This window comes from Micrasema longulum, unplaced genomic scaffold (genome assembly GCF_059751315.1).
Source record: "Micrasema longulum isolate JH-2025_06_02 unplaced genomic scaffold, ASM5975131v1 h1tg000444l, whole genome shotgun sequence".
NCBI lineage: Eukaryota > Metazoa > Arthropoda > Insecta > Trichoptera > Brachycentridae > Micrasema > Micrasema longulum.
In genome coordinates this window covers 600,718-626,063 of record NW_028277643.1, presented here as the reverse complement: position 1 = coordinate 626,063, position 25,346 = coordinate 600,718, and the positions used below count along the sequence as shown (strand labels likewise).

General features: G+C 31.1%; 1 protein-coding gene across 2 annotated transcripts in view; it reads right to left on the bottom strand.

The window, feature by feature from the left end:
* LOC148281518 (UNC93-like protein) overlaps positions 1-25,346 on the bottom strand; it is a 226,336-nt gene that overhangs the window by 37,642 nt on the left and 163,348 nt on the right. For both annotated transcript variants that reach the window (XM_088226600.1, XM_088226599.1), the window contains exon 8: positions 19,552-19,692. In XM_088226600.1, coding sequence (XP_088082726.1) covers positions 19,552-19,692 — 141 coding nt within the window. The remainder of the gene's footprint in view (positions 1-19,551; positions 19,693-25,346) is intronic.

Sequence of the window (25,346 nt, the reverse complement as noted above, 5' to 3'; positions counted from 1 at the left end):
TATGTTAGGTGTTTGTATTTTTCATTGTGCGTTTTTTAATATAAATAATAAAGATGAACATATATTATATTCCTAGTTTTTTTAAACAGTCTGAATATTTTGACAATTATCTTTGTTTATTAAGTTAGTCTTCTTTGTTTATTCTCAAATGTAAAAACATTTCAAAAAAGAATATTACTAAGCGTCCTTGGCATGGGTAACCCCAGTGAGGTCACATTATTTTTAGTAATATTTATAATTTGTAAGAGTAAAATATGAATAAATAAATATCACTTTTAGGCTGAATAATTGATTATATATTTTTTTAACGGACGCGCCATGATCAAGTACAAAGATGGGGCGAATCGTCCATATAAGCGATTATGCGTAGCTACTATTATTATCAACAATATTTTGAGTTTGTCCAAATTTTTGTAGATAAGGACTGGATTCGACTCCCTGGGGAGCTGCTTATATTAACATACTAAAACAGAGATGAAGAACATTTAACAGAAGGTAATATAGGAGTCTTCTATTCGTTGCCTAGTATGAAGGTGAAATAATTCAATTAGATGAATCTCACCCGCATAAATAAAGGTTTCAGCTCTTTAACTTCACAAACATCAACAGATGGAAGAATTGAAGGGCTATAGATTTTCAAATATAGGCAGAATGGTGAATCTTACACATTGTGTAAAGTGGCCACTTAAACCAGCCATTGACACTGTAGATGCCTAGACTTCTGCATTACCTTCTCTTAAATGTTCTTCATCTCTGTTGTAGTATGTTAATACTATTATTATATTTGGCTATCGATAATTATATTTAATGGTAAGTTGTGATATTTATGGGTAAATTAATGGAATAATTGTTTTTTACTAAACAATATTGTCACTGCCGAAAGTAACTATACATATTAATAAGCTCGTCTTGCGCCCATCCCGTTCCCGTTAAATAAAGAAACTAGCAAATTACTTCAGCTTCTTCATAAAAATATGAACTCATATATTGTAATTAAATTAGCAAAATCCAGTTTCTGTAATTTCTTCTTAAAGTGTGTTTGCAGATTACAGATATTATTTGAAGATTGCCTGCTTGAAAAATAGTTTTATGTAGTATTATGATTTTCTAAGGCCTACTTATTTTAAATATTATATCGCTGACATAATATGATAAAAGACACGTGGCGTTTGACGCTACCTTTTTTGGAATGATTTATATCTAGAAAAAGTAGACACAGAGCTTCATGTTGACATTTTAATAATAATGAAAATAATATCTACTGAATGTCATGGCGGTATTTTAAATAAACTTTTGACAATTGTTGTAATAAAATAACGTAAAATATACCTTTACATGTAGTGAAATTAATTACAATTGCGGTTTGACTTGATTCGATAAACAACGGCTGAAGCAGAAAGATAATAATGAATACTGCTGAATTCAGATTCTGCGGACAAAATGGATCTATTTTTTTGTACATATGGGCAGTTTAGCAGCTATCTGCTTTTTATTCATTGACTAATAACTTTTATTAACAGTCTGCTTTACTTGATGGGTTAAACAGCTAGTAAAGTAATGCAGGCTACAATTGTCAAAATAATAATTTGTGGGGATAATGTCAACTGAAAAAAATGGTATTTATAAATGACTTACATGTAGGTACTAATACATTTTCTGTTTTTGTAGATTTAAAAAAAAAAAAATCGCGGCTCGCCACTAGCATAAAAGGACCTTTATCTTTTGTTAAATACTACGAACAAAAGTGACGTGAATAGGTGCGAAGGTTTTTACGGTCTCTGTTATCAATATGTTTCTTTTTTGGGTGATACCGTGTGTGTTGGATTTGTTCCAACGTTTCAGCTACCATTGCAGGAGCCATCTTCGGGGTAAACTGAAGATGGATTCACATGTCTTTGCCCCGGGGCTTACCCTGAAGTTTACCCTGAAGATGACTCCTGGAATGGTAGCCGAAACGTCGGAACAAATCCAACACACACGGTATCACCCAAAAAAGAAACACATTTTTTTTTCCACAGTCTTTATTCAATAAAATATACACATTATTACAATATTAATACATTATAAAGAAAACAAAGTATTAAGATATATTTTGTCCCGATAAACTATTCAATAATAGTTTGTCATCGGGTGCTCAGACATTAGTTTTAAAATCAATAATCAAATGAGAAGAGTACAGACATAATACTGTATACGTATAAAATAATAAACATAAAAAATAGTTTAATGGAAAACATTTTAATAATTTTTTTAAAAGTAAGAAAATAGAGTAAAACCATACAATTAAAATTAAAGAATAGTAACATACTAGAATATATGTTAAATATAAGAAAAAAAAAATTAACACATATTTAAATTGTGTGTCCTCATAAATGTAATCAAAACAAGATAAAAAAATTAATTAAACAAAGTATAGTAAATCGAGAATTTTAATTCATATCTACAGAAAAAAAAATAATTAGAAAATTAAATGTACATATTAAAATTAAGATCTACAAAATGTAAATGAAATAAGAAAGAACTAAAAGAAAAGGTGAACCTAAAAAATAACAAAAATGCATTCAATGAGAGATAAAAAAAAATGTTTTAAATAAATAATAAATCAATAAAGGAACGTTCTGTCGTAATAAAAAAATTAATTTATTTTTACTATGACATGTTTTTATGTCAAGTGGCTACAAATTAAATATTTTTGAAACAATATAATCCAACGTACGTTGTCCATATTTATTTTTAAATTTTGGTACTACTAAGCCATCAACAGATGTAAATCTTGTTAGATAGCTGTGTTCTAATTTAGTTTTATATATCAAGCTGTACATCTGTTGGATAATAATTTTGCTCCATAAAATACCCTTAACTGGAAAAACATTCAATTTATTATATATAAATGGAGAATTATTTCTCTGATTGTATACATACTTGAGTGCAATCAATTTGACAAGTGCATTTTGAACATTTTATACATATTTAATGTTTGTTGCACAAGAATGTCCCTAAGCGGTGATTGATAAAAGTTACGTGAATTATCTGCATAATTTATGGTTTTGGCTTCCATGTTTTCACGTCTGAATAATATGCGTACATTCGAGCTTGATTTGAGACTAGCATGATTATATATAATATGCTGTATAAATTATATGTGTCCGGGTGGATTAAGAATACAGTTCTGTTTGTGAAATGTAACCAGAATCATGTACGAATGCTTTGGACTCGATGGCTACTCTTAGGTAAAAATCCTTAAAAAAGAACAAAGGAGATAATTCCGTCGCGTGGTCTAGCGCATTTGCTTACCATACTAGAGGCTCCGAGTTCGATTCCAGGGAAGGTTGATAGAAACACGCTGAATTAAGTATGGCAACGCAGTGCAATATGCACCATTTGGTATGTACAGAGGTATGATGATGATGGTATTTTTTTTTTTATAAATACAAACTTATGGCAGCATGAACTTGTTTAGACGTAATAAAAAGTTGTCCCATCAGAAATGCTTATATTTTGTTATTAATTTGAACGATTTCGCTAACAAAATTTCATTTAAAAAAAACGAATTTAAACTTTTGAAATGTTGGCGAAATTTCACTTAGATTGTTGTGGTTGTCAGGAAGTGTAATATCAGTAACAAGCTTTACATAAATGCGGCAGTAAATTAAGATTTTCATTTAGCAGGCCTAGTCGCTTTCTGCTTTAGTTATACGGAATGGTTTATGGATTCTGAGTATTTAACGAAACGAGTAAATAAGGAGCCCAGGAAAATGCATGCAAGTAAAGCGACTTCAGCTAGAATATAACAAGTAATATACCCCCAACTTGAATTATGCTGCATTATTTTAATGTGCAAAGCAAGATTCTCGCAGCGTATTTCTTAATGAAAAGATTAATAATTAATTGCATTTTTTTTTTTTTTATTTGATTAATTTTATAAACAGATACAATTTCGACATACAAAAGTAATACATCTTTTGACTAAACTTGGCTCTAAAATAAATCAACAGATCAGCTAAAATTGATAAGGAAGAGGTACTTTTTTAAACCGCAAGGGTGTCTGTCCGTAAATACTATTCTATGGCTCAAACTTGTTTCGAGATATCGGTTTGATAGCACCTACCAGAAAAGGTATAAACATATACATGATACAAGACTACCGCAACGCAAAGGCTTGTCATTACCGATATTTTTAAACAAGTATAGCCAAAAAACACTGTATCATTCAATTTTTAAAATTTTCAATGATATTCCTAAGCAGATCTTAGAAGAAAATGTTAACAATACTTTAAAGAAAAAAATAATTCAATGGCTCATGTGTAACAAGGTTTCAAGGAGCCAATCAAATTCTGAATTCTTCGTGTTAAATTTTGTCATTTCTTCATTAAATTCTTTTTAACAAGAGCACGTTTTTATCACCCACAACCGTCTATCTGTAGCGGTGAAGACGCTTGACTCACACATGGAAGGTTCCGGGTTCGATTCCTGGTGAGAACACAAAAAATAAAATGTGATTTTTCTCAAGCCTGGGTTTCTGTAATGTAATTCACCACTGTAATTAGGCCTCCTGGCCTGTTGGGGTACAAAAAAAAATCTGTTCCTTATTTATCTAAGTGCATTGCATTTGTATTACGATCGTAGTATATCTTCATAATTTATAACAAGTAGGATGATTTTGAATTGACATGGAAAACCCCGATAGATACCTTTTTTGAATAATTACTGTGCTGCAAATGAATTTCGTTTTTGTGGTAATTTTTGAGTCATGTGAAGTATATTAATGTACATACTCTAATTCTGTTTTTATTTTCTTTCGGTATATTTTTGGGTCAGGAATGTATGTATTTGTATAACAATCTAGATTATTTTTTTTTTTCTGAATATTTTTTGAGTCTTTTCTTATTATTCATTATTTTTCTTTACTTTTTGTATAATTCAGAGACATGAGTATACACATGTTTATAACAAAACCTTTTAATCCTGTTTTCTTTATGTGATTTAAAAAAAAAATCGTGTGTTTAGTGAGGGAGTGAGGGAAGTTCAAAATGGGAAAAAATATGGATAAATAAATATGTATAACATATTAAATCATATTCTTATCTTGTTTTTCTTTTTTGCTTATCAACTAAAATAATTTATGAATTCCTTTATAAATTCTTTTTTATGTAAATTTGTATGAATATCGTTAATATATGTGTTATAAATTCTGAAAAAAATAATAAAAAATGAATGGCCCACGCTGGAGACGTTAAAGACTTTGTGAATATTTTTTTCCAAATTGCGCATACTGACTGTATTTTTTTTTAACATTTAGTTTTTGTGTTTTACGAAAGTTATTTAGAATAATAAACAAATATTCATAAAAAATGTGCATTGCTAGTTTTGTGCAGTGACATGAAATACAGGATTGCAAAAATACATTTAAAATTAAAATGTTAAGTCGTCATTGTCAGGAATTGAACCAGAGACCACAAATGTACATGGTAGGCAAACGTAGTAATTACATGCCCTCGGCGAACTGATTTCTGTTCCAATTGGCTTTTTTATAAACCTAGAGTAGGCACATAGTGGAAAATACTCATCTAGGATTCTTGCATTATTTACATAAACTGAATCTTTTATTTATTCAAAAAGCGGTAATAAAACACAAAAAAATACACAGATTATTTTACTTAAAAAAAAAACATACCTGTTACTCTTTTAGACCGACAGCTCATCCAAATATACATAATTTTGTATAATTTATTTAACGAATTTTTATGACACCAAATTAAAATACCCGACAAGTATTATTTGATTATTTTTCATGAGTGGTATTTGTATTTTTTTATACGTAAGTTCATACTTGGCATTACACGGAAACAAATATTTTTAGTTTGACAACCGGCTTATTTTTGGATTTGTGCTAATTTCTGTCGATTTTTTCAATTATATTATGTAGCATGTTTTAAATACGAATCACTGTAATTATAGTAATTTAATGGAATAAATATGTATATATTTAAAAATCGTGGCACACATCAATATATACATTTATCGATTTATAGTTTGTGACCATGTCTTCTTTAAAATGATGGATACATAATTTCTAAATTGAAAAGTATAAATAAATAGCAAAAACACCACAAAACATTTTGAAAAAATTGAGTATGTAGGTACACAAATAATGTAAATATACTTTTTTATATCTACGATAAATAATTTAGGTCTGATACGGATATTTGCAAATATATGGAGAAATTTATATTGATTGCAGTGAAAGGTGGAAACACTTTTGGAGTTCTTTTACTAATTTCTTATAAGTTCTAGAAAAAGTTGAAAATACCAGTAATGGATTACATCAGATCACTTCCAACGGCTCTTAGTAAAGGGTTGTAATATCAAAAGGAATAGGCCATTGTTTTAACTTTATGAAGATTTATGTTCTTCTCAAAGGGTGTATTTTAATTAATTTCAAGGTAGTGTAGCCTACGTACAATCTGCTTAGTAAAAGCATTAATAATGTATATTAATGTATAAAATCATAAAATTTTCTTTGACAAAGGTATTTGTCCTCTCATTTAATTAAATAAGACTCACTATAATCTAGTTTCAAAGATATATGATAAATTTATTCACCTTCACGAGGCCTGGAAAATTAAATAAATTTAACTTCACTTTTTCAAGGTTACATTTACTAAGTTCAGAGAGAAAATTGAACTTGCATCGACTCGCTTGAAAATCCGCATTGAGTCGGGGCACTTGTAATGCAAACTGGAACATACACAAATTAATAAATATTTCAAAGACCGTGGACTTGCACCTATAAAAATGAAAAAATGATGCGTTTGGTGTACCAAGTAGTGCCCTTTGCATCATGAGATGCGATTGTGGTATGACAGTTATTATTATGCAAATTCGTATTATGTGTTCAATGTTTTAATGTTTTTAAATAACTGTAGAAAAAAAAAGACTTGAAAATCGGTTAAAATTTCAAAAAAGTAGAAAAATATTTTTAAAAAGTGATTATGGTAAAATATTATTTTTTCTAGAGGAGGCATGATTAGAGTTTTTTTTATTTCATTTTATGTTATTAGTGTACAGGGCTCAAATGCCTTTTATACATAACAGTGTTTTATAGTAAAATTATGAAATATTATATTAACAATATATCCATACAAATTACAGTTATTTTATACACAGAACTACTCGTATATAATAACTTTGCGATTTTTATACTTAACATACTTAAGTAAAAAAATAAAATCAAAGATAACGCGGTTCATTTGAAATAGCTAAAATCATAAATTATTGATTTGTTGGTATTGCTGCAATGTAAATTGAATGCTCTAGGTATAATGCAAACTGTTTCGTGCTTAGAACTAAGGGTTTCTCAACCGATTCAAAAATATAATAAAATGAAATAATTAACCTTTTCAAAAAAAAAAAAAAATATTTATAATCTAAAACTATAAAAACTAATTTTTAGTCGCATGTTTATATTTATATTTGACGTGTATTTATTAATACATATATTCTTACAAATCAACATAAATACTTAAATAGCAGTAAAAATCCTAAACTATTTCTTTAATAGTAAGTTTAAACTTGAATTGGCTAATGTAATAAATCTAAATACAACTGATCTGGTCCCCTAGACTGTGCGATCTTGGAATAGGTGAATTAGTAGCAGCAATATCTATATGAAATGGCACATTATGCCTAACAGGTATTCGGAATTTAATAATATTCAGCAAACCAGGAGAGTCTAACGTGCCATTTCTTATCTTAAAGAAAAACATTGAATCACTCAGTTTTCGTCTTCTGGATAAACTTTACAAATCAAGTGTATTTATAAGGAAGTCATAGTTTAAATATTCTATAGGAATAGATAGCTTGTAATTAGAGATGAAAATAATCGACTAAATTTACTAATCGAATGAAGGAAATAATCGAATTAATCATTCGAATGAATAATTTATTTCCGGTATACCATAGACAATAGACACAGAAATTTATTCAAAGACAAACTCCGTTTTTCGGGAGAAATATCCAAGCTTTGGGAATGTTAGGTACTTTTTTTTCCTTTATAAGAAAAAGAGTCTTCTACCAAAATGTGATACGAGTTACATCGGCCAAAAACAAGTAACATAAATTTACAAATTAAAATTAAAAACAACACAAATATAAAGGAATAACAACACGAGCAAAAAACGATACCTAGATTGTATGAAAACTTGGATTCTATTTCTTGAAAGCCAGGACGTGAATATAAAAAAGTCGTGTTTATATTGTATGTAACCCTATTTGAAAAGTAATTCAAAAAAAAATTATTTTAAAAACTAATTAATACTGATTTTCAAACAAACAAATGGGAAAATGGAGACATGGTTTGAATATTAAAAAATACCACCCGTAGAGCAACAAATTATAAACCTACATAGGAGGTGATTTTCACAAAAATGGCGCTATATAAATTATCCAAACATTAGGTACGTCAGTTTTTTTTTTTAACTATGGCAATAATAATAATGTTAACCATGATCCTTACTTAATGGTATTTAGAATATTTACATGGGTATAATTATAGTCTGTGGTTATCATTACTTGACATAACCTAATATTTATCTGTCAAAGATGAAAATGAAAATATTTTTGTTTCATATTTATTGTTCAGGTCACGCATGTAAAACTACAATCAGCTGTTATTGTGTTTATATTTCAGATTGGATGGATTTGATATAAATTTTATTATTATTGAGTACACAAATAGGCTAGCAGCAGACCTATAAACAAACGTCACTTTATTTTATTGTTATTGTAAAATGATGCACTCTATATATTAATTAAATAAATATACATTTTTATTTTATCTGTGCTGACATAACTACAAAAAACAAAAGCATTTTATTTCAACTTTCACGTCCGCCAGATCCCAGCGCCTATTACGTAATAACGAATTAGTTGGCGATGAAAGTAGTCGATGAAAGTATTCGGCGTAAAGCTCGCCCATTGGTCTATTTGCAGTCGAATGAATTCATTAGTTTAGAAATTACTAATTCATTCGATAGTCGGCGTGAGACTCGCCCATTGGTCTATTTGTAGTCGAATAAATTTAACGCACGCCTATTGGTCTATTTGTAGTCGAGTGAATTCATTAGTTTGGAAATTACTAATTCATTCGATAGACGACGTAAAGCTTGCCCATTGGTCTATTTGTAGTCGAGTGAATTCATTCTTCTTCTTCTTCTTCGTATTTTCATGGCTTTTTCACATCCCAACTTGGGTGTTCTGGCCAGTGTCGAGTATTTTTGTTTTTTTTTTTATATATATACACATGTGTGAGTAATATAATATGTACAAGTTAGTATGTTAGTATGTTAGTATTTAATATAACAAATACATATAATATTAAAACATATTTACTGCTTTACACCATTTACAGCTAGATATTTATATAGGATTTTAAATACTGGTTTATTGGGTGGGGACAGGAGAGTTAGAATATGAATAGGGAATGGGATATTAATTTTAGAGAGGTCGGATAGGAATTTAGGATAACAACCATTTATGGGGCATCCAAAAAAAATATGGTTTAAATCTTCCTCATCTAGCTGACATTCGCAAATGGCAGAGTCCCGGACATGGATTTTGAACAGGTGAGAACCATTGCAGCAGTGCCCAATGCGCATTCTGCATATGGAGGATGTCTCAAACTTGTTTAGAATCACTTTGGAAAACCAAGGCTTTTCTGTTACATTTAGTTTCAGTTGGAAAAGATGTTTACCCTTGGCTTGGGAGGAGGCTACCCAATATTCTGAGTAAATTCATTCGACTACATTACTGCATTTGGACTTTCAGTCGACTACATTTACCCATCGAATGTAGTCGACTACTTTCATCGGTACTTGTAATTGATAAAACGTAAAATTTTTCTCTGCACTCCCTCAAGTTTTAACGCATGAACTCCGTAAAATGAGCTCCAAATACTTAAATTGTATTCAAGTATGTATATTTTATTATGTTTGTTTACATTTTTTCTTAAATACACTAGAGAACTGGAAAAGTGTAAGAGGAACAGGAATAAAGTATTGAAGCGTGAAGCGGTCTACTATGGCTAACAAGCAGCCGTTGAGCGAGTTATACATAGCGGAGTTTTAGTGCCTGTACATACGTCTGCTTACCCAACACTTTCTCGGGAGAAGTATTAAAGTAGGTTAAACGCTGGAGAAATGCAGCTTAGAGAATATTGTGTGGAAATACTTAGGTTGTTCGTGTGAAGGGAGGTCAGATGCTGAGAAAAACCGGAAACTATTTTTACATTACGATTATACACGTCTAACCTTAGAAAGTTGAATCAAAGTATTGAATATAACCAGAAATTTAAATTGGACTTGGAAAAATAATGTTACGTTTGATGGCAAATACAGTTTTAAAGACTTTGTATACCACAGCTCAACTATCACTTATTTTATTAAGACAATGATGATACTGTAGAGATAAAAATGAAAAATACAACTGGTAAAAATCATTTTTCTCACAGTTTTTTTATTTAAAAAAAAATATATTTGGACTCCTGTATTTAGTAAGTAGCCCTACGTGTCATGTACAAGGCTAAGGTACTCGGAAAAAAACATTTTTGTTTGTCTTGGAAATGGGATGTTCGATCACTGATTTTGGTTTATTACCTTTATGAGTCCAATCACCATTGTTGCAAAGTTCAAGAACAATTCATTCATTTTATTTTACACTTTATATACATATTAAATAAATATACATATAAGGGCGGGCATTTTGCCTTGAGGCAATTTCTTCCTATTTACCCAAACAACAATGGCGCGTGATAACTACTTTTAACTACAGTGTGGATATCTGTTAAGGATATTCCATCTTTCCTTCATTCTGCTTCAAGATTATGGCGTTGCAAACTGAAAAATGGGCACTGAAATAACAGATGTTCGATACCTTGTGAAGAAATATCATCGCATGGACAATAGTCATCATTCCTTAATTTAAACCTATATAGGTAACTTCTCATAGCCCCGTGTCTGGTAAAATTTGGGTCGTTTCGAAAGTACTTTGGTGATGATGACGGAAGTTTGCTGCATCAGCCAGCGTTGGGAAAAGCATTTTAGTGATTTTACCTGTAGAAGAAGCGCGGTAATGATCCTTCCAACGCTGCTGCGTATTTTGTTTTATACAGCGTTTAGCAAAGCTAAGGGGAAATTCTGAGAAGAAAGGTGCCGTTCTTTTACAAGTTGCGGCTCTTGCTCGTTCATCCGCTCTCTCATTTCCTACGATACCAGCATGTTCTCTTATCCAGCATATTTAAATGTTTCTCCCTCTTATTTTTAGATGCTTAATTTCACTCTGAATATGTACAATGAATGGATTTACCGACCGAGTATCCGTTATAGCTTGAACGCCCGAACGAAAATCTTATAATATTTTTACAATAACCCATCTCTCTGGTGGTTTCTTTTATTAACCATTCGAGAGCTTCTCGTATTGCGAGTAGTTCAGTTTCTTCTCACAGTTACCAGTGTCCAAACCTAGAGACCAAAGAAAATCAAAAATCACCCAGTACAAAATTATAGTCAGAATGGGGGGGAGGGGGTATCGAATGATTGAAGGCGTGGACTCGCTAAGTCAACTAATATGCTGAACATCTTTGAGAGGAAAGTGCTCGGTAAAATTCTAGATCCTATGAATGATTTCTTAGATATAACGATGAGCTACAACATCTATAAACAGGATCTCTATACAAATCAGACTAAAAAGGCTGAGATGAGCCGGATATGTTATGGGTACCAAGTAGAGTCTTAAATATTGAGAAGTGGGCACCCAGGAGTTGGGAAAAACGTCACCAGACTGAGGCTGCGATAGAAAGATGCCGTAAAAAGGATGCATCCCAATTGCTAAAAGAATCTAACTGTAGGGTTGCAGCGTATGACAGGAGTTGGAAGCGAAAGTTGATGGAGACCAAGGCTCGATAAAGGTTGTAGTGTAATTGAAGACGAAGAAAAACCTTACATTGAGTGCTAGATTTTAAAATGCGTATTTGAAAAACATTCGTAAGACAAAATATTCCAAATCTAAAGTTAAACCGCTATATTTTATTGCTTAATCCCGAGAAACCATAAATATGTTTCTTGTTCTTATTCTCAAAGGCGAGTCAGTGCTAAATAAGCTTCTGACGTCATTACGCCCAGTGTAGATCTATTGTGACAAGTATATTTATTAGTTTTATTAGTTCTCGCCCTCCAAGCCTAGGTCTTTGAAGACCAGGGCTACTTAATCGAAGCGTGTTTTCATTTAATATATTTGTATGTCCCCTTCCCTTAGCCTAAGTGCTTAAAATAAAATATATTTAATTATGACATGTTTGTCAATGGGTATTCCGTATGTTCTCTATAGAACTCAATAAGAGATTAAGTGTTAATTGTCGTTAGTTTGTAGTATGCGAGTGTTTTTCAGTAAGGATGTACAATATGCAAATAAAGTGTTGTATATTTTCGGCACTGGCAACGAGTGAAAGCGTTGTGAGTATGTGTTCGTTCATGGTGTGTAAGTGTACCGTGCTTGTCTTTGGATAGTTATGTTTAGGGTATTGTGCGAGTTGTAGTATTGAACTAATCTAAGCATGTCCATCTGACTTAAGCAAATAATTTTGTACTCCTAAAGCAGTTGCCTTGAGGATATTTTAATGGACGGTTGTTAATTATCGTCAATACTGTTTTTGCACTCATTTGACAGGTTGTACTTTTGTTTTTTAATTCCACCCCATTAAATATAGAATTTTAGGATTGAGTCACAAAGTATACCAATAGTATATTGAGTCACAAAGTTTACCGATAGTTAATAATATGAAGTCACAAGTTATACACAAGTATACACAAACTAGACTGAAAAATATACCGATGTTAATAATATGCGGATGCTCGTAAAATAAAAAATTTCATATTGCTCGATTCGGATTTTTTAATGTAATGACTAGTATCACAGACAAAGATTGTTCTTTCGAATCCATTTATATATTTTTTTAATTAATCACTAATTTTGCCTCTTGTTGCGGAACAGAAAAAAAATTAGCTGAAAATAAATGTAAGTATCTTTATACGTGGTTTAAATACGTACCTTATACCTCCTATTCGCACCCGATGGTGCGTAAAGCACTACATTAGACCACCAAATACAGCGTACTAAGATACTCTGTTACATGAAGGGAAGGTGATTAGTCTTATGCTTCGGGTACCAGTCCAGGGATAGTGATATATTGCAGTTTTAAACAACCTTTAAATAAAATATTTCAGGCACCTCAAGCATGGCAAGCAGAAGTAGCCATAGATTTGAAAACAGTGCCGGGGCTAGTATTCTGAACACTTTCGCAAGCGAAGGGAACGCTTTTTCATCGCGTATTTAGTATGAAAATACGCGCTAAAAAATCGTTTTATATGCCCGCGAGAGCATTTAGAATAGCAACCCAGAGTTTTGGTTATACTTCACATACAAAACTGTATTCTTTATCCACCCGGATACAGACAAATAATAGACAGTAAATAAACTCGAGGCCTTATTTTCTAAAACAGCGTTTTTGTTTAATATTCTGTCAATAGTTTTAGGGGCAAAAATAAAGTAATATTTTTACGATACCACTGACTTTCAATCCATACATTTTTACGATAGCGCCATCTATTTAGTTTTTAATGCGGCCCTTAAAATGTTTTTTTTCAAAGTGCGGAAGATAAAGTGTAAAGGGAGACTCTTTCTGGGTCAAGTGAATTAATTATCATTTACGAATAAGTCTCTCTATCAAAGGACTTTTTTGTTAACTTATCTGGATACTTTTTTCCTTTGAAATAAATCAGTATAAAAAATTGCACTCCGATTTATTATACTTAAGCTAATAAATATGGTACAAGTACAAATTAATAATATCTAATGAAATAACAAACATAAATGGAAATAAAAAAATACAAAGACCATATTTGAATTCGTGATGTTAGCAAAGAGAAACCATTTAGAAAAATTACCGCAATATTAATGCTAGATTGCTTACATTTATGGTGTTTTTAAAGTTTTACGTTTTGTTACGTAAGTCTATTTTTTATTTAATTACATTTTGCATCATAAAAACAAACATATTTTTATTTAGCTGTATGGATTTTTAAAAAAAGCAAAAAAATGGTGTTTGAGGAAGTGTATTATATAAAGTGGAATTATAAAATAAAATGTAACAACATATTAAGCATTATATAAAGACATTAATAAATATAATAATGAATATAAAAATAATTCATGTAATATAATTTTTTTTTATTCAATTACCCCTTCGGGGCTAAGGAAATTACATATTGATTTTATTTTTGCATAATCCCACTTATAATGTAAAATAGGAATCATTATTTTTAAAATATTTTTCTACCGAAGTTTTTCAATAATAATTAAAAACAATTGTCTTTGCTTCCTCCCGTGCAAACCGCTAATATTACAATTCATCGGTCTATATTTTAAAATTCTTTAATATTTTGGTCAGTTTGCACGAGTGCTTTTAACAATTTGGTCGCCTTTTTTCCAGCTGTAACCACAAAAATCTGGTTTTCGTACTTTTTATTTTACATGCATTCTCCCCAACAACTTCCCGCTGTACCGTTCTGCCAAAAAGTGTCGTGACATTAGATAAGTACTATTTAACGTGTCACAGAAAGAGCAGCCCGATGTCATATAGAATCTTTTTGCAGCAGTATTTTATGAAAAAATGCATGCTTTTTCTCGTAAATTCAAAATATTTTGAAACCATTTGATGAACACTTTCATGACAATCATTACGACATTTTAAATAAAAAATAAGTCGTATTTATATCATTTTTAGGGTTTTTTCTGCTACCCCCCTCAGGGACTTACGGATTTTTTCACGTTCAGGCTCAAAAAGGTACAAATACAATGAAAATTACTTTAACATTAAGTTACTGCTACCGCCTTAAAGAAGAAGATAGAAAACAAAGTGGCTTTAAGTAAAATTATTTAATATGTATATTTATTTAATTTTAATTAATAACCTTAATATAAGTGCTTCAAATATAAGTTTTCGACTGAAAATACTTAAGCTTTTTTGTTATTTGATCACATTACGTTAACCAGTGATAATTTTTATTTAAAAGAGTCATTGACACATTTCTGGTCATCCGGCTACAAGAATAGATCCCAGCAGAATCCTAGCGTGCAAATTCGAGGCTTTCCTGCTTAGAGGAATTAATTTTCTGCGGTCCCAAGAGTGCTTAATGTCCCGGTTGAACAAATTAAAATCTCCAAAACCAAAACCAATATTAGAAAGAGTGCACAAGTTTGGCTTGGTTGACCTTTTCCTTATGTCTTTTTATAAGAACACTGATAAGATAGTATTTTCAACATTTTTCTTTAATTTTAAACAAACTTCGAAAAGAATTCGAAATGTGGCGCTACAGAAAAATATTAGGAATTTCCCGGAGAGACCACAAAACTGATGACGAGGTTCTCAGCAGAATCGTAGAAGGTAGGCACCTAATTAAAACCATCTCAGAGAAGCGAGCTCAATGGATCGGCCACACTATACGCCATTAGGGTCTCCTGAATGACATTATAGAGGGAATGGCTGAGGGGACAAATTACAGAGGTTGCCCCCGAGGGGAATATTTGGAGCAAGTGTGCGAAGATTTTAATTGCGCCTCATGTGTCAAGCTGAAGAGGGCTGCAGAGCATAGAGACAAATGACGAGAGGCAGGACTTTGCTGCAAACCAATCCCCAGGATTGAGACTGCGAAGAATAACAGAAGATGGTTTACGGTCTTTAAATTAAGGTACCTACAACCTTTTTAAATTCAAATAAATAATATTTAAGTCTAGGCCTTTACAGGGCTAATGATCTGTCGTTGGCTGGTTCAAGAGTACACACTGTGTAACATTCGCCCTAAAGTCTATATTTAAACATCGTCATTCCCTCAATTTTTTCATTTGCTGACTTTCGTTGGTTGAAAAATGGAAAATTCTTAGGGGTGCCTCTTAATACAGTGATCGATACTTGCAAAATTTTCGTATTTTAGATAATAGGCAAAATGATTGTTAATTAAATTTTACATATTATTCAGGGAGCCCAATACCTCTAGGTATGAACTGAACAAATACTCTATGCCGTCTCTTCCCATGAAAGGGAAGTAGTGTTGCTTCCCCTTGGTGTTGAAATTGTCAAACGTAGTACCTAATTACTGAAAATCTTTTCACTGATACTTAATTAAATTTATGTAGGTAATAACTTTTAAACAGGCAGTGATACATGCGTGATTGTGAGATTTATCTTTTAGTGACTTATATAAAAGGTGTCGGAGTTAAAAAATTTAAAAATAATTATTAAAATCATCAAATTTGATGTTGTAAAATTTACAAAATTACTGTAATGAACATTGACTATTGTTATACAAGAAAATACAGATTTTGCTACCGTATGTGTTTGCAATATTGTTATGAGGATAAAAGACGCTATCCGACAAAGGCCCTCCATATAATTTTACAAACTCACAGTGAAAGGTGCAGTGAAATTAGAAGACTTAAATTCAACAATGTTTTAAATATGTATAAATGTTTGCAGACTGGCTGGTTTTCCTCCCAAGGGATTTATTTAGATTTAAATCTGTTGCAACAGAGAGGAAAAACATTTTTGAGAAGGAAATAAGGAAGTCTAGGCATTTACAGGGCTTATGACTTGGCGTTGGCTGTTTTAAGCGGCCACTTTACACACTGTGTGACTTCCACCATTCTGCCGATATTTAAACATCCATATTCCTGAAATTATTCCATCTGTGAATTTGTGTAAAGTTAAAAAGCTAAAACCTTTATTGACCTCGGCGAGAATGAGGATGAGAATTAAGAATATGAGAAAAAAGATCGTAGCTTTTTAACAACACAAAAATCTGCAGGTGGAAGAGTCGAAGGAGTGGATGTTCAAACATTGGCAGAATTGTGACACAGTGAGTAAAGTGGCCACGTAAAGCAGCCGATGACAGAACGACCGACAGTAAATGCCTAGACTTCCATTTCCCTTATCTGAAATGTTATTCATCTCAGTTGTAATGTATTAATCTAAACAGCTCCGCAGGGAATTAAATCCAGTCCCTACAAACCCAAAATATTGTTAATAATATTTTGGGTTTGTTCGAGGGCGGCAAAGCAATTCATCATGATTCTATCTGTGCTCCTGGCTAAATAATATAAAGTATAAAGATTTATATTCACGATAACTTTTCGTGTCATTTATTTTACCGTATTGTAAAAGACAGATAAAAAGCCGTCTCTCGTAATTTATTTTGACGCACCAACTTTCCTTTAAACTTTTGAAAATGCTCTCATTTATCAGCACGTTGGTTTGATGTTATGTTTGTGTGCAACTACTGTGGCGAAGGTTGATAGGATTTGCATGTTAGTGCAATTTGTGACCTGACGAAGAGACGGGTACGTTATGAAAAAGTCTAACATTTAATATTTTTTCGAATTCAACAACGTTTTAAGTACGTTCAAATGTTTGCAGACAAGCTGGGTTTTCTCCCTATGGAGTTATTCAGATCTAAGTTTGTTGCAACGGAGGAAAAACATTTTTTAGAAGGGAATATGGAAATCTAGGCATTTACAGAGCTTATGACCTGTTATGATTCAGGACTGGTACCTGAAAAGTAAGACTGATCCACTTACCTTTATGTTACAAAAAAATGATCAAGATACGCTGTGATTGGTGTACCAATTCAGTATCCTACGCATCATTAGATGCGGAAAGGGAATGATGATGATGACTCAGTATTGGCTGGTTAAGTGCCCACTTTACCCACTGTGTAAAATTTACCAATCTGCCTATGTAAAAACATCTACATTTCTTCATCTTATCTATCTGTAGACTTTTGGAAGTAAAAGAGCTGAAACCTTTATCATGTGGGAGGGTTTCATTCGGCTGAACCAATTTACCTACAAAAAGTTTTCCAACGTTTATGCTTCTTCTTTTACCAGTTAGTTAATTCAAAAATGTGTTGTGTATGGCCAAATGTTTGCAGACAGAAAAGTATAAACATAAACCTGCCAATGACTGGTCATTAGCCCTGTAAATGACTATACTTTCATATGTCCTTCTCAAAGACATTTGACATTGAGTTCGTAATTTTATTTTTGCCGTTGCAGAAAGCAAAATCATAAAAAAGGGCAATGTCCCGAGCCACTTGTTTATTTATGAATCTAAACCATCCAGGAACCCACTAAAACTCACAATTTATTTTTTCAAAATTGGTCCAGCTGTTTAAAAGTTTCGTGACATGCACACTTAGAGAAGTATTATACAAACAAAAATGTCAAATTAATTTTAGACTTTACGTCATGCAATCAGATCACTTATATACACTTTTAAATAACTAATTTGTTTTGAATCACAACAGGCTAGCAGGCCCAATTACAATGATGAATTTCAGAACAGAACACCCAGGCTTGAGAAAAATCACGTCAATTTTTTTCTGTTCTCACCGGAAATCGAACCTGGAACCTTCCGTGCGTGAGTAAAGTATCTTAAACACTACACTATTATTATGATACATAATATCTTTGATTGTGTATACACTCAATGCGAATATTTTGTCATCGATTTACTAATTATTATTTTTTTTTGTTTAAAAAAAACAATCAATGATTTGAAATGTAACTTTTGGTTTGAATTGTAAATTCATCGGTTTTGTGGGTTAATAAAGTGAGCACGCTTTGTATATGCAAATTAATATCTAAGATTGCAGTCTACCTTTGTTGTGGCATCTAGTAGACGGAATTATTTTGTAAATTCTCCAATTGTCGTACAACACCGGCTTGATAACGAATATGGATAAGTTGTTATGTTTCGATTTCTAATGTTTTTTTTTTAAATTTAAAACTATTACGCTGATAAAATTAAAACAGTTTTCACTATTCGAATGCTGCAAATAAAACTCGGTGTTTTTCTATTTTACTTAGCTACATTTTTATATTATTCTATTTTTTATATTATATATACAGTCTAAACCAATTACAACAGTTACATGAAGAAACATTAATACGAGAAACTGATCAAAAAGAACATAAAACTATGTAGCAAAGACTAACTAAGTTAATACAATAATGGTATAAAAACAAAATATATATACGACTTCGAGCTAAACCAAGCCAATTCAACATCATTTCAATTCATTTAGATAACATTCTAGTGTATTTTTTGCCTAAAACTTTTATAATTTTTAAAAAACCAACTAGGTACTTATTTTTATGAAGTATTCTTTCTTTATATATATAAATATATATCAACAAAACTAAATAAAATTCGATACTTAAAAAAAAAAAACTGTGTAGTGTGTCAAACGGGGTTATATTTATAAGACTTACATGTCGTCTTGTTATACCATGAAATACTTGAATTTTATTTTTTTAACTGTCATGCTAAAGCCCTCTGGGCCAAACCAAAATAAATAAAATAATCATAAAATAAAAAGTGAAAAATGTTTTCGATATTATAAGAAAAATATTTTAAATTATGTAATATTCTTTTGTGTTACTTACCAAGGCAACTATCATAACGGGGTATCTCCCAGTGATCTTTACGGCGGCTCCAGTAGCGAAAGCTCCAATAGCGTTAAAAGCTCCGAAGCATATCATTACAAAGCCAATATTCTGGATTCCCCAAGCACAAGCTACGAACGCCTGAAAAACAGACAACATGCATTAATAAACATAAAAAATATCGCAGCATAGGAACAAATGAGTCAGACAAAAGATTTCAATTTTTAATCGTTCAATTTTTAATAATTGGCATTACGGTGTGTTTTTTTTGCTTATAATCTAGGAGTTTTATCATTATTTGAAAATGAACTTTGAAAATTAACTAACCTTAAAAAAAATGGCGTTCTTTGGATTTACTAAAATATTTCAATTTTTTGGGGGCCCTTTTCAACGAATTGTAAATGACTCGCAATTAGAAAATCGAAACAATGTAGTTGTAGAAAGAAGTGCGAACTACGGACCTTTGATCCGTGGGTCCGCAACACTAGCCGAGGAATCACGACCCAGTTCATAAAACAAGAATATTGTCTCTTATAAGTTTTAAGATAAATAAATCAACTTTTTTATGCAACGAAACTCAAAACCGTTTCCATTCTACATACACTATCAATTACTGAAAGACTCTCCACGACACGGTGTAAATCTAAGTACGTGACGTTATTTATATCATATTATCTACACAATTATCATTAATCCTAGATACTGCAATAAATGATATGTTGTTCCTAGATATTGCATTAAATATGGCAAAAGGACACTGCAATAAAGTATACCTAAAATATTTAACATTTTACCCAACAATATTAAAAATACTGAGTTAAATACAAAAGTGAGACGTTTGCTCAAATTATGGTTATTAGAAAAAAGTTTTTTGTATAAGTGATATTTTTTAATTTTTCTTAATGTTATTTGTAATGTTTTTCAAGTAAAGTTATTGTTAATGTAGGTTATGTGTAAATAATCGATGTAATTTATAAGAACCTGCTGACGACTTGTATGTATGCAACTCAACAGGACTTTAATTTAAGATTTATTATTATTTATTAATTAGATAATAAATATTTTTGAAAAATTAATAAATTTAAAAAAAACCTGAAAACGAACGCTGTCATGCGATCTAGAACCTCGAAAAAGAGAACAAACTACACACAGCATTATAATCCAGAAAAACTCGTACAAATAATCAATTTTCTTTAATAAAAAAATCAAATAATCATTCCTCACGAAAATTAAACACAAAACTATATTTGAATCAGTAACTTTTATATTATTCATAACTACTACTACTACCATCATGCCATTTCCCTGTAGGGGTAAGTAGAGAGGATGGACCGCCACTTTTTCCACATTCATACATCTTGCAATACATGCCCTTCGGTTTTTTCTGCTTTTGACACTGCCAGACTTAAAATTTTGGTTTATCTGTTCATTTTGCGTCTTCCTTGCTCGTCTTTATCCCACGTGTTGCCGTTATTAATTTAAATAAATACAAATTTTCCCATGCATTCGTCATCCATTCGTTCTTCTTCACCAAACCATCTCAGAGAACTTTTCTTAATCTTATCAATTATATCTCTCTCACATTAACACTGTCACTTAATAACATCACTCGTAACTCTGTCATACATTGATTTTCCATATATTCATCGGATCGCAAATTGGTTGCAGAAAAAATAAAGCCTGAGAAAATATCGATGTTTAAACAAAGGCAGAATGATGAATGTTACACGGTGTGTGACCACTTAAACCAGACAATTACTGGTTATAAGCCTTCTAAATACCTAAGCTTTTATATTGAACATTTAAAATTGTTTCCCCTCTCTGTTGCAATAAACTTAAATCATAAAAACTCCCCACGGAGTGAAATCCAGCCTAGTCTACAAACATTTGGACACAGTCAAAATATTTCTGGGTAAACAAAAAGGCCTACATAACTGCTTCGATGGCGCCAACTGGACTTAGATTAAGAAAATCATTGCCCATTGGAATAGTAACTGGTTATTTTATGAAGGTGTCTGGTATGGAAAAGCTTTAAAAAAAGAAATTTGATTCTATATCCATTTAAATAGCTGCCAGAAAGATTTTATTGACTCAAGAAGCTTTTCCTCCTGTACTTCAATAGGCTAAACTGAATTCTTGTAGAGATCAATGGATGTAAGTCGGAAATGTGTCTAAGCCTATCTTATAGGATAGGCTTTGGATCAGTACTGTATGGAGAATTTTTAACGTCATTCAATACGTATAATAGTACCCAAAGAAAGTTAACTTACGGGGCCAAAAACAAATTTGAAATTTGTGAACTACCACATTTTTAAAAATCAGTAATAGGTCCTATTAATCATCAAAATAAAAATAAGTATTTATTTAAATTCCACTTTTTTACCAGAGACTGGGTTTCGTCGTGACCGACAAGGTCAGACTGGTGGGAGACTAAATACATTATTATTAGTGATGCAACGGAAGTATCATAACGGAAGCAGAAACGGAAACAGATGTTTAAAGTAAATTTTTGCGGAAGCGGATTTAAAAGCGGAAGTGTAAATACTGTGAAAAAAAAGAACATTGTTTTATAAATACAATTTTTAATGAAGTTAGTATTCAAAATTAAGTAGTGGTGAGGTTCATTTTACAAAAAGTATTTTGGTTGCTTTTACACCTAACACTCTAATCTGGTGTTCTTTATATATAAGACCAGCTCCGCTAAATAATTAATCACTAGCGACCATTCTGGGAGGAACTGATAAATATTGGCGCACTTATGGCAAATAAGTAGAATATTTGTATGAATTTAATTTCTACCACATGAGGGGATCTTCATGTAAAGCCAATCGTTTTTCTTTTTTGTACTGAAGTTGTGACTGTTTCTCCGAAAATAGATTATCATTCTCGTTATTTGTAATCCAGTTTTGCTGGTCTTCATTCATACTTTCAACGAAATAGTTCCAAACAGGACTTGTTTTTGGTTTTATAATTGCACTTAAGTTGCACACATGGCACAAATTAATTACTCAAACAAACAACAACAGAAAATTTTACAAGCTTATACTCACGTCACGGCGTAAAATGAAGTTTAAAAATTATGTAAACAAACGCGTTGCGACAAGTGCCGAAAATACGCGCCCGGCTCGCTTGTGGTTTTTTGGAACGTCTGGAACACCCCTCCTACGCGTAAATTTCCGTTAGAATTTCCGTTATAAAGGTGCGGAAACAGAAACAGAAATGGACCTCAAAAACCGTGCAGAACTTCCGCAGTGTCGGACGCAGAAGCAGAGGTCTGTTGCATTAATATTTTTTTATGTAAGATATAAAGGTACAAGTATAAGCAGGGTTTGATCACGATTCTACATAATTATGCAAATAACTGAGTTAAATTTTTTCGAACTTATGCGTAACGAAAAAAATAATTTTCCGAATTTTAATTTTTTTATTTCAATGTGTATTTGTGTGATTTCACCAAAATAAATAGACCGAGTGCTCTTTCGAATTCTTGATATTTTATTTTATTACTTGTAACTTTACAAAGATTTACTTTTTTAAATATAATTAAATTAAAATGGCAGCTAACTTTGCTTGGGCCAATAATCTTTGAAATCAAGGAACTTTAGGCTGGTAATAGATTTTGCCGAAAGAGAACGTGTACGGCTTTGCACTCCTTTTTATGATATTTGAGTTCACTTTGTACATAGTAGCGAATTCAAGAAGACCTTTACAATAAAATAATAATATTAAATACAAAAATAAGTTCTCAAAGATTTCATTTTAATAAAAAATCCATCGAAACGTATTTAAATTTTATAAAAACTATGATAGTTAGATAGTAAGATAAATAGTTGATAGTTTCTTCGAATGCGGGACTCGTCTGTAACTTAATTTTGTAGGAAGCATATGAAATAATTTGGCAGAAAAATAATGCTTGCGCTCTTGATAAAATGTTAGAATAAATAGAAGATTATTGACAATGTAATTGTTCCTTGCCATTGAAATGTATTTATGTTTCTGAGCAAGAGGATGACTATAATAACAACCGAATAATACAGGCAATATGTATGAAATTTAATGCGTAGAATAACTTTTTGTAGGTGAAGTAATTTGGTGAGATGAAAATCATCAGTACCAATAAATATTTTAGCTTTTTTACTTTACAGATTTTGTAACAAAATAAATAAGGAATTATAATTAATTTCAATTCAAAGTTTCACGGTATTACAAATTATTAAGTCTGTTACAGAAATAACAGAAGTTAAATAAATTATTTTACTCTCTTGAGTAAATAAAATTTTAAGTTTTAATAATCAAATTAAGTTTTAATATTTCCTATTCATTATAAAACCATCCCAATATATTTTAATACATATAACTTGCTGATGGCAGAATATTAAAAAAATGATATACACAGATGGTATGGTTAAAGAATGATAAACGTTCAAACATAGGCAAATTAGTGAATGTTACACAGTGCGTAAAGTGGCTACTTATACCAGGTCATAAGCCATGTTAATGCCTGGACTTCCATATCAACTTCACTTAAATGTTCTCCATCTCTGAAGAATATTTATCATTGTTTTCATTTAAATTTAAAAGCACAAAAATGGTTTTAAATTCTACATAAAACGTTTTGTTGACAAAAAAAAATCATAACTTATTGTTATATTAAAGCAGAAAAAGCACAGCATTATAAAACTGATTGTGAATAATCATAAAAAATAAACAAAGAGAATATTCTGAATAATATTACTGTATTCTTCTATTATTTTTCCAGAATATTCTCTAACGATGTTATAAAATAAAAGCATATAAACAGAAATGGGTTTATATTATTGTTTGGTCATCGTTCTTCCTTGTATTAAATTCAACTATTTTCTTTGTAGTAAACACGTATTATTTTGGTAAAACAAGATGAAAAGAAACCATCTTCGTAGATAAAAGTCAATTTTCTCAAATAAGACGTTTGTTAAATATAAAATAGAAAAGTCAATGAACTCGACCAGAGTTAATGTACGTATTTGATATGTATCAGTTTATTACTTAATTAAAAGGTTAAAGTCGAGTACCGATGTAATTACGAAATAAATTAAGTAAACAAACAAGTTGATGGTAGAAAAAATATTTAACACAAGCTGAGCAATACAATTGTCTTCTGGGAAAACAACAGACATAAAAAAGATACAAAGACAACAAAATAAAATCATTGAACTAACAAACAATTTATTATTCTTAATCCCAAAGAATGAATTGTACTGAAACAATATAAAGTTTGACATAAATCACTTGACAACATTGAGACGGTAAAAATTGTAAAATTGACGATGGCAGTAACAAAAAATATTGTCATACTCAAATATAATAACCAGACAAAAAACCCTGCCATATTAACCTTTCACATTCTTTGTGAAAAAACTTCTTCGAGTTATTGTGTGATAACCTGAGGTGAGGAAATGATTGCCTGACAATCACAATCTCTTTTTATCTTATGAAAATTAAATATGTATTAGTTAGTGATCTAATTGGAGCACATATCTTCCTCTCGAATGAACGGTTTTTATACTTAACTCAGGGTACTGGATATTTTTTCAGTTTTGGAGATCCTGATGGACAAAGTATATCATTCAAAATTATCTAATATACCTAAATATGTGATTTTTTTATTTTTTTTTGTCTTAAAATTTGCTTATAACTCACAAAAAGTGAGATTTGTAAGGCAAATTTTTTTATTGAATTGTAAAGCAAGTGGTATATTTTTAATAAAGAAAATATAAATATTTATCTATCTGGTAAAAATATTTGAAAATAAATTT